This window comes from Patella vulgata, chromosome 1 (genome assembly GCF_932274485.2).
Source record: "Patella vulgata chromosome 1, xgPatVulg1.2, whole genome shotgun sequence".
Classification (NCBI taxonomy): Eukaryota; Metazoa; Mollusca; class Gastropoda; family Patellidae; genus Patella; species Patella vulgata.
This window is the reverse complement of record NC_065879.2, coordinates 20,892,428-20,904,184: the sequence shown is the minus strand read 5'-3', so window position 1 is coordinate 20,904,184 and position 11,757 is coordinate 20,892,428. Positions and strand designations below refer to the sequence as shown.

Below are 11,757 nucleotides of genomic sequence, written 5' to 3'. Positions count from 1 at the left end.
CAATTTAATTTCAATAATTCGCTTGTGCGTAGGGGTCTTTAGCAATGGGAGGAAATCGGAGCACCCGGAGAAAACCCACAAGGTTGGATAGGCGACCCTACTCTTTGTCGCGTACAACCGGGGAATCGAAATCACGCCAGATGACTCAATGACAGAGCTTATGATACAACGCGCACGCGCTAACCATCCAACCCCTCCTACAAACATAAACAAACTAAATATCTATAAAATGAAACATATCCGATGGCCACGAAATGGATAATTCCAAAATTAAAAGTTAAAAGTCCATCCCAAAGTGAAAATAAATATGATTATTTTCATATTTTCACCAGCCCCCCCCCCCTCCCACCATCAGATTGAACTTAAATACATGCATTATTCTCTTAAAAAATCGTTAATATATCTTAATATCCGAGTCACACCTACAAACTTTGAGCAGCAGCAAGCGCAATTAAGCAGTCTCGGTATGTAAAGTACTAATTAACCATACAATATGTTACACAGTGAATGACCGTTAGTACGGTTTAAAACCAGATTTATTATTATAATTTATTATAATAATACCAACAATAATGGTAATAGTTATGTATTATAATACCTAACGCATTATAATCATTGATCCGGGTCGTATAGATCAGTCCCCCTCCCCCTCATGCTGCTTGATACCAGTATTAACCAAAGTATTAGACCTGTTGATCTTAATCTACTGCTGCACCTGTATAAGGTAAATATCTTTTATTCACTATTAGAACTGTTGTTTAAGATAAAACATACACCTTTCCTTCAGTACACCCAATTATGTTTTCTGGAAAAAGAAAAAGAAATATACCAACTACCAAGATTAAAAATGTTGTATCACGTGAATTAATTATATACACCTTTCCTGTGCTATACCCCTGTGCCCACCCACCCATTCCAAACTCCCTGTTTGAAATTGAGGATTTTCCCTGGACAATAAATGTTCATGTCTATTTAAAGATTAGAAACGAAACTATATTAACAAAGCCTGATCCAAGGTCGTTTATTTTACACAAACTTGGTTTTTGTACAGAAACATTAACACGGGCTTAATGTATACATGTAACTAGAAGATGCGAATAGAGAACCACTATAAAATTGAGTTAGTTGCAAAATAACAAGGCTAATGCGACGTTAAGCCCCCATGTCTGTTCTAGCAAACAATTATTAATAGCTATGCTTAAGGCCGGTTTGTTTAATGTTCAACACTAAATTAGATTTAGAATTCTATAAATAAATTCCTTGGACAAGCACGTTCTAAATCCCGCAAGTTAATCAAAGCTACAATCTTCACAAAATCTAACCGAAATACATCGCCCTACACCGCTGTCAAATCACTTGCTGGCCTGTTGCGTCGTTCTACACCGCTGTCAAATCACTTGCTGGCCTGTTGCGTCGTTCTACACCGCTGTCAAATCACTTGCTGGCCTGTTGCGTCGTACTCCACCGCTGTCAAATGTACTCGAGGCTAGTAAATCCTGGGGAACTTTCTCAACCAACATCTCGACCTCATCCTACGTGAGGCATCCTGATACTCTCCGAGCAAACAATGCTCTTTTACTTTCACACATTTTATGTTTAATGCCGTAAATTTGAATTTTCGTTTGTATAAAAAGTAAAACATAACACATTGTTATTAGTTTATACAACATACGAACAGTCTACAAACTTATTGTATCTTACCACCCTCAATATTTCGTAATCACAAGTTTCAAATCTATAGTTCTTCAATTAGCTGGCTACGAATATAAATAATGGACATGTTTGACTAATGTTGCAAGCTACGTATATTAAATGGTTAGAATTGTCAAATTTGAACATGCATATTCATCTATTAGTATATTCAGACTAGCATGAAATAAAACAATCGTTGTATTCATAATAAAATTTATTCGTCGGAGAATTTATACTCGATATTCATAGAATTAAATTTAATCCAAAGTAGATATAGTTGAATGTACGTGGTTATAAGTACTGTTAACTGTGTACTATTGAAGTGTATACCGATTTCATTCCATGCATGAATGTACAATTCATTCTTGGGTGAATTTATCCCCTCTATGGCGATATCAAACTTCGTATCTTATATATTCTTGCTTTATTTCGATTAATCATAAAAAATACATTATATACTACATACTTTATATTATATCTAGAAAATAATTCTAAGGTGAATTTCTACAGGGTATTGTGAGTAGCATCTATTTTTAACTATTGTGGATATAGATTTGATTTAATCTTAGCGTATGTTGTAGTCTGGCTGGACAATATATACCATGACGTCATAAGGATAATCCTATCGATTTATACCTGGCGTATAAATACCAGTAGTGTCATAACCTTTCATGTACACCTGTCTGTGGTTTAGTTTAGCCAGTGACTTTGGACGGGAAACGTTGTTACTTGGAACTTATTTTATACACTTTCGTAAGTTTTTCTTTTTTTTATATACTTAAAGATACATTTATGTCTTTTATAGAACCACACTGGTCCAACACTGATTCAGATCGTTTTAATTTAAATTTAGTATGACTGAATCCCTTTGATTTGCGACAAAAATACATTGATGGATTGGGCAGATCGTTTTAATTTAAATTTAGTATGACTGAATCCCTTTGATTTGCGACAAAAATACATTGATGGATTGGGCTTAAATTTTAAGTCAATATTATGTCTTGTTTAATATCAAGCACAGCATCAAGATTGTGTTCAGACAAAACAAATTTGGAGGCCCACTATCAATGCGTTAAGCTAAATAGTAAACTAAATTTAGTAAACAAACCAAATTCTGTTTACCCTTTCGAAACAAAATAATAAGTAAATGTAGTTTGCCTCTTAAAGATAGATTATGCAAGAGCTAAATCTGCCTTTTGCAGGTCTTTCTTTAGGCCTGAAATGTTATATAAACTATTAATTAGGCATATTTTTTTTTAACAAAACAAGACCATAATCAACTCTCGATGGCATCGGATACTCGAGATTTTAACTAGATTAGAACGGTTCGCCATTTAAAAATTTAATTTAAAAATGGGAAAGCGAATATACCAGTGCCCTGGTCACCACTGTGCACACATCTTGTCAAAACTACAAACAGTAATAACTTGGCTCAGAAAGAAGTAATTTGAATGAAATTTTCAATATTTTCGTTTTACATCATCTATTATAACAATAATGGTCAGCTCTTTATCTAAATCTTACATAATGTATCCTTAACTAATGGAAAAACATACATGACGAGGAAAATTCTAGTCATTACAAGCTAAATTACTAATTTGAACCTAAATCAAAGAAGTTTCATACAATTCAACTCAAATTCCGTTCGTACTAGGGTCAATAATTATGGGACTGCAATCCCGGTTATGTGAGAATGGCATGATGTTTCACGTGCGTCAGCCATTTTTAGAATGACATACGGTGAATTATTTGCTTTTGTCACGCGTTAAAAATCTACTTTGGCTAGATAGCGAATAATTCGATTACTCGAAGTCCCACGCTCAAGCATTCACTTAGGGATTGGGTGATCTAGTGGTTTAACGCGTGCTTGTAAAATCATATTGTCTGTTATTTAGGCATGTGGCTAGGTGTAGAGTCCCCGCTTGCACGTGACAAGGAGTGGGTTAGTCCCGAAATGACCAAGTTTGTGTCGAGTGGACGTTAAATACCATATTTTATATCACCAAAATATACCAATAAATGTATATCCTGACAACATTGCCTATATGATTGTGAATAGCAATTGCAAGTACAAAGCTAATGCATGGAATTAAATCTACCGCCGTTCATTTTCAATTAATATCAACAGCTACTTATTGGACTATTTTCAGAATAGAGTATTTATTATTGCCGTCACAAGGCCTATTTATTGAAATAAGTCGTGAGTCGTGAAAATAAGTGTCTTACAATGACCTTGTATGGTGTTATCAGTATAAATACTGTGACAATCCACACTAATCTGACTAATTACCTACAGATATGTATTTAATTGCTTACCTGTCATATATCGAAAGGAAATGCGGATTAACGTCCTACTTTAAACACCGACTTCACGAACGAAGACGGACACACGACATGCATTGTACTATGGCAGCAATTTTGCCCAAACGGTGGCACTACGATCTACTAACATTATGTTATAAACATGTATATATGTGATACTGACATCTTAACTACAATTTCGGCTTGGAATTAAATATGAGTATAACATAACGACGGGTGTGCTGTAGATGGTGGGGCACGGGTTCAATCCTACCGAACATTGTTGGTTAAAGGACAATATTGGTGTCAGTCATTATCACATGTGATTGAACTGGTTAAACACGTTCCAAATATAATTTTGTCACGGAGATCATTGCTACGATAGATGCGTATTGCAGGTTTCAACAATCGAAAGTTACGAACGCAAAAGGAAAACACGAGTTATTCCTCTATTTAACTGACTGAAGTGACATGGGCGATACATGGGTTGTCACTAGATAAGAGAGAACACGAGAAAAATAGAAAAAGTCCGTGCATAACCATGTTTCTATTAAGTATAGAATGAATAAAAACAAGAGAATGTACGGACTATTTCTATTTTTCTCGTGTTCTCTCTTATCTAATGACTTTTGGTCTTCGAAGGAGTTATTAGTGAGCAGAAATTCGCCCGTGCATATGTGATCACTCGTCACTTTAGTCAGTTATATAGAGGGGCAACTCGTGTTTTCCTTTTGCGTTCGTCACTTCCGATGGTTGAAACCTTCATTACGTATCTATCGTAGCAATGATCTCTGTGTGAAAATTATATTTGGAACGTGTTTAACCAGTTCTATCACATAATATGTGATAATGACTGACACCATTATTGTCCTTTAAGTTTAGAATTCCTCTCACCCCAAAAATCCGCGTTACACAAGACAGCTGATGAATCATGCGATACCACGTTAGTCCCGAAATGATATAGTGTTATGTTGTTTGGACGTTCACCCCCTTTTATCTCTTGTGTCAACTCTCCTTGGTTCGGGGTTAGCGGGACAATCCGTGTTTTATTACGTTGTATTAACAACACCGGATATGTTTGCTATACGGGAGCTATTGTAAATCAGTGAGTACGTCGTTGGCTTGCTAATCTGAAAGTCCCGTGTTCGATCCCTGCGTAGGCCGAGAAAGTTTAGTTGTGTAAGGCGGTTGACCTGGCAAGGGACACAGTCGTGTGGATGGTACGCAAAACCGAGGTCCAGTGTACACATTGGCGTGCATCTAAATTAACCCTTGATAGTTAGAATTCGAACTACGAGTAGGCCATAGCGCCGCTGTCCTGGCAAAATTTCCCTCATAGCACACTGTATGGGGTATACCCCTCTTCATTAGCCCAGTCGCTGCAGAACAGTAGGACATCTAGACCAATAGAAGCAGAACATTAGGACGTTAAATCTCATTTCATTTCATTACATATCTTATAGTATGTTTCAGATGTTTTTTCGTGTTTCGTATACTCCTCGTGAACTGGTAACTCTTCAATTTAAGATTTACAAAAATATGTTTACCACGGGGTCTTATATTCCTCTCCGTAGTTTTAATACAACCAAAGCTTGATAATCTTGTCTACTTGACCAATTAGTCTTGGTCAATATAAACTCTGGAATAATCGCTATAAGTGGGGTTATTACATCGATCGCCGAGAACTAACAGCGTAATAGAAAGCTACAAAACAGGATAAGGAATGTGCCATTTCCCTTCGTAATAAACCATAGCTTTACTGATAAATGATCACTGTTAAAGGACTGAACCTAGGTCAACAATAAGTGTTAAATTGGTTTAATTGCAAGCGCTATATCCACAAGTAACAAACCGAGCTGTATGCAATTACATTTTCATTTCAGTCGAGTTAATTACCTGTAAATGGTTTTATCATAAATTTGTATGTCGAATGTAGAAGCAAAAACGTCAATTAGTTTGACAATTTTGGATCAATTTATATGCCATGCAGTGAGCTATGGACAATGGTATTTTCATTTATCTTTCATCGCATTCCAAATGTCAAGAGGTCTTTTAAGTGCACGGCAACTTGTACACTGTTTTTGGTGCCCCATCCGATGGACTGGACGATGTTCCTACTGACGACCTCAAACCAGACTGGATAATCATGAGGAACTTTCTCTGTCAACACTAGGATCTCTCCTGGTTAGTGAGCAATTGCGTTACTCACTGAGCCACCGCGGCCCCTGTTGTACAAGGACAATACGTCGATAATAAGCTAATCATCTGCAATGGCTGAATCACCTCTTTAAGAAAGAGACCATTGGTAATCCATGGAATGAAATTGATTTTATTATAGCGTACAAAATTGTCTTTTTATTTGTGTTAAACGACCATTATTGTGTAATTTATTTCTCATCTAGAAATCATAGTGCCTGAATTGATGTAATTTACCCGTGAATATTTTATCAGTTGTTATTCTACGTTATTTTTATCACTTGGCCTTTGCCGGTCCCTAGATAGTGGGGGGCAAGGGGGGGCAGCTGCTCCCCCCCCCCCGGAAAAAATCGGCTCCTCCAACGGGCGCCTGAGCCGCCCTTACCATTGGACGCAATACGAAGCCAACGACCAAAGTGCTCATATCAGTATGGGCGCACCATAAAGCCCGGTGACATTGGCTGTGTGCCCACAACGAGATACGAGCCCCTAAGTCAATGGTGAGGCGCCTAATAATGAACCAGACGAATAACACCCTAACTTGATTGGTTGGGCGTCCTAACCCCGCAGGGGCGCCCATAATAACAATATATGATTGTCGGGGCGCACATAATGCATATTGTCGAGTGAGATTAGTTGAACGCCCCCGACTTGATCAATGGGGCGCCAAAAACGGCATGATTGGTGGGCTGCATCATCCCGGTCTGTAGATAATGCATAATGTCGAGTGAGATTGGTTTGGCGCCCACGACTTGATCAGTGGGACGCCCAAAACGGCATGATTGGTGGGCGCCCACGACTTGATCAATGGGTCGCCCAAAACGGCATGATTGGTGGGCTGCCTCATAATGCCTAGATTGGTGGGCCGCCCACGACGAAATCTATCATGACAAAGCCAACTGGAGATTGTTGAAAATTGTCCAGGTCTAATTCACGATGATGATGGATTGATTCAAGCCCACGCCAGGCGTGATAATTTTTAAATTCCGAACTTTTCGCTTTTCTCATAAATTATTAGGTAGGCTAAAGTCGTATTCCTTACTTCAAATGTTTATAATGTTCATATACAAATATCATAATACTCCTATATTAAACTTCCGCCTCTAAGTTGAAAGTTCCTCTTCTCGGGTACAAACCTCATTTTCCAAAATTTGCTGGAGGTGGTGGGTGGGGGTGAAGGCTAGACCAAAGAGAGTGCGTCCGCGGTGTCGTTCGCCTTAGACCGTCAAGTGTATAGGTACATCGGCGCCATGAAAAGCTCCATCGGTGGCGTCAGAAACCCTTGCCCCCCCCCCCGTACATTTTTAGTCTGGCTATCGACCTGCATCGGTATTTAGCGTAAGCCCCGGGAATATTCAGCGTTTATCAGATAAAATACGACGTTATAGATACATGTAGTTATAAAGGCGAATATGTTATAGTTAGCTTTATGGACATTAAAACAACACAAACAAACCAAATAATTGGATATCGATCTTGTTTTGATATGAAGACCTTTAACAATAATCGATCGTGAAATTATACATTTAACCGCCAGATAAACCTTATAATAGTCCACAGTATCCCACGTGGGTCATTCTGACTTGAACGACATATATCTGTAGGCTAATATAGAAAACAGAAAAAAAACTGCTTATGTCATTTTCATATCTCTGGAATTGCACAGTGAATGGTATCACAGTTCATAGGGCACTATGTGAAACAAATGATCACAAATGTATTTAAATCATATTCTAGATATAAACAAATGATCGCTGACAAGGAATGCAATCATATTCTGATACACACACGAGATAAAAAAAGAACCATTCCAATCATATTCTAGGTATAATAAAATTGAAGCTACAGTGTTATGGTCTATTAAAAATACACCATCTCACATTACTGTTGTAGCCATAAAATGCAACTATCTAAAATAAGATTTAATCTGATCAATATATTAACACAATTTCACAGATGTTATGTTATGTCGAAGAAGGACATATGCCTATTTCCTCACGCCTAGCTCTTGTAAGCTTTCTATGAACCATAGTTTCTGGCAAAACTCATTTCAGTGAACAAGAACAGTACATACTATGCCCAAGTCATTTTATGTCGAATAAGGACAGGTCCCTGGAGTCTTCACTTAGCCCTTTACGTTTTCTATGAATCATAGTTGCTGGCATAATATGCTCCATCCAAAAGACTGAATATTACGCAATATACCTTTAGGTAGACGTCTGTCCCAATTCATCAGCCCCCTTTAAAGTTCTATATATCATTCTCACAGATGTTGGTGAAACTCATTTCAATGACCCAAATTATTTCATAATATGCACCAACTGTCAGAAGAAATGTTACTCAAGATGAAACAAATGTTTTTAGGTAGATTGCCAATGGACAATATCACTTCAACCCTATTAGTTTTACAAGTTTATCCGTGTGTACATTGGCGTGCACGTTAAAGATCCTTGGCAGTTGGAATTCGATATAATAGTAGGCAGTAGCGCCACTGTCAGGGCAAAATTTCCATCATAGCACACTGCAGAACAGTTGGACGTTAAACCCCATTTCATTTCAGTTTTTACAAGTTTATATATTGTTTGATGGTACTCTTAAAACAAAGTAGAGGATATTCAGAAACAATACAAAACTGCGGCATGCACTGCTGTTTTTATTAGAGGTAACCAGTGTATGTTAATAGAACAATTGCCTATACATGAACATAAACAGTTCAGCAATTCGTCGTGGCATGCTCCTAATCAACCGTCCAATCACGATTTTGGGCAATCTGACCCACTCCTTTTGCAGTGCCACGGCCTATTCTTGCAGTGTTGTTGGTTGACGTTGACGTCGACGAACACGTCTCCCGATCATGTTCCAGACACGCTCTACATGGGAAAGGTCAGGACTCATGGCTGGCCAAGGCATATGGACAATATGGTGACGCTGGAGATAGTCATTCACGACACGAGCGCGGTGGGCAGGATGTTGGAAAGGCTATCATAGCCTAATCTTCAACCCTTCTGAAATAAAGTCATTATTATTATTATTATTATTACTATGTCCGTGCCCACCGGGCTCGTGTCGTGAAATAGTCCGTGCTCACCGCGCTCGTGATTCCTCCCCACACCATAACAGACCCACGCCCGAATCTGTCATGCTGTCTGACGATAACGTTAGCATGACGCTCATGTACACGCCTCCAAACGCGAGAACGCCTGTCGGTAAAATCCATAGTAAATCTGGGCCCTGTTTCACGAAATTTTAACTAAAGATAAAATCCAAATTTTAGTAGATACTTCAATTTTGATTGGCTAAGCACTAAAATCAATCGAATATTATCCACTCAAATTACTAAAATTTGGATTCTACCTTGTTTAAAATTCCGTGAAATAGGCCCCAGGATTCATCTGAGAACATTACACGCGCCCATGGACGATTATCCCAATTTCTACGCTGCCTACACGATTGACGCCTGTTTGCCATGTGCTGGCGAGTTAATAGACTCACAACACGCGGTCGACCCGCATGCAAATGGGCTGCATGTAGCCGATTTCTAATCGTTTGGGTTGTAACTCGAATTCCGGTAAATTGGTACAAGTTTACAGGAAGCTGATTGCTCGTTTGTGTACGAACGTATCAATCCTGGGCTTGTGTAGTGGCTCTAGGGCGACCTGAACGAGGTCTATCATCAACATTGTGTGTTTGTTGGTACCTGTTCCAAAGTCTGCTGATCACAGACTGTGACACATTAAGCATGTTGGCTACTGTTCGCTGTGTAGAACCCATTTGAAGCATGTCAATAGCACGTAGACGTTCATCATGTTGAAGATGTATCATTGCAAATTAAACGTAACACACTAAAGCAGTAAATCTTATGCAAGAACCGATAGGAAAGCAAACATGGATAGGATAAACCAGCACGCGGCAGTTTTCATCAACCCTTCCTTGCAGTATCAAATTTGACAATGAACCCCTCCCACATGCATGGCACTATTGCGTGTCGCACATGCAGCTCAGTGGTTCTGTTGGGGCGATAAGTTCTTCATCTGTGAACATACTCTCAAACCATGTCAAGTGTCCATGATTATTTATCATATCACAATCTGCATAGGTATTTGCATTTCAATATCCCCGACTTTTTCTGAAGAGTATAGTATGTCATACACCATTCCAATATTTTATACTCAACTCCATTTTAACATAATGAGTTACTTTACGTTAACATCTTTATTTGATTTCGAGAGTCACGTGTTCTCTTATATATTATTTCTCTGCTGTTAGGACACACATTGTCATTGAGGCCGACCTCCATTCAACTCCACCATCCAGCCACAACAAATTGTTATAGCACCCCACACTTTTGCGTTGTCATTTGTGTTAATTTTTAGGTATAAAATGGAAGAAGAGGGTTTTAATTGACATTTTCCGTCAGGTTTTGGCAAATATTCACGATTTATTCGTGTACTGATAACAAATATAACTATGGGTTGGTTACGATGAAAGTACGGCGAATAGGTACATCGTTTTAGTATGCTACATCACGTCTGTGTATCTTAGATTTTCACTGACAAACCCCATACATAGTGTAGAGCAAAGACCTGACCATTTGTGTCTCTGTCTGTAGTGAAAAGGGTTCAGCCCAACGACAATTTTGGAAAAAGTTGGAGCCGGGCAAAGAGACAAGAATTAACATTTTAGTCAATGGGGAAATTAATGGTGGTCTGCATCCACAAGGGTGTTATTACATTTATCTCCCTTGTTGCTGTGTCCTCTGCAATCTGAATAAATGCCAGTCTTTACTTCCAGGTTCCCAAAGTCAATAGTATCATGCCACACGCCGCAAGAACAACCAAGCTTTCCACCATCACATCTATCGATGAGTTGGAAGAAGATATTGACAAACTCTCTGACGTAAATAAAAATGACGAAACATTTATAACAGCAATAGAAGCACCGAATAAAAACCACAAAATCCAACCCGTGACAGCTGCATTATCAAAAACATATACATGCACGTCATTAACACTGCCTGCAATAGACATGAAAAGTCATCATTTACAGCAGCGAAACGCAGAAATTGATGACATCATTAATTCTGCTGATATGGAAAGCAACGTTGATATTACTGGTAAGATAAATTAATATCCCGGAATGCCCCTTCTGTTCGTTTGTAGTTGTCTTATCACATGGGAGCCACGGTGACTACGTGAATAGGACGGTGGATCGCTAACCTGGAGGTCCCGTGTTCCACACATGCGTTGGTTAAGAAAGTTCATCTGGCGTGGTTCCCCTTGTCAGTAATGTAGGACGGAGGATCTGGCATGGGACAACGTTGAAATGGCATAAAAAAACCTCGGTCCCGTGTACACATTGGCGTCCACGTGAAATAACCCGTAACAGTTAGAATTCAAAATAAAAGTAGGATATAGCGTCGCTGCCCGGGCACAATTTCCCCTATAACATATTGCATGGCGTATGTCCGTCTTCATTAGCCCAGCAGAACAACAGGACGTTAAACCCCATTTTGTTTCATTTTTGTCTTACCACACGTCCTATTTAGAGAGAGACAGAGTATTTCATTTC

General features: G+C 38.7%; 1 protein-coding gene across 2 annotated transcripts in view; it reads left to right on the top strand.

Annotated features, from left to right (window-relative positions):
• LOC126816471 (leucine-rich repeat-containing protein 74A) overlaps positions 1-11,757 on the top strand; it is a 29,260-nt gene that overhangs the window by 2,596 nt on the left and 14,907 nt on the right. Inside the window, exons 1-2 of one of the 2 annotated variants that reach the window (XM_050543091.2) lie at positions 2,378-2,445; positions 10,981-11,302. In XM_050543091.2, coding sequence (XP_050399048.2) covers positions 11,002-11,302 — 301 coding nt within the window. In that variant the 5' untranslated portion in view covers positions 2,378-2,445; positions 10,981-11,001. Of the gene's footprint in view, positions 1-2,377; positions 2,446-10,980; positions 11,303-11,757 lie in introns of those variants that run through there. The other variant, XM_050543083.2, reaches the window with a different exon arrangement.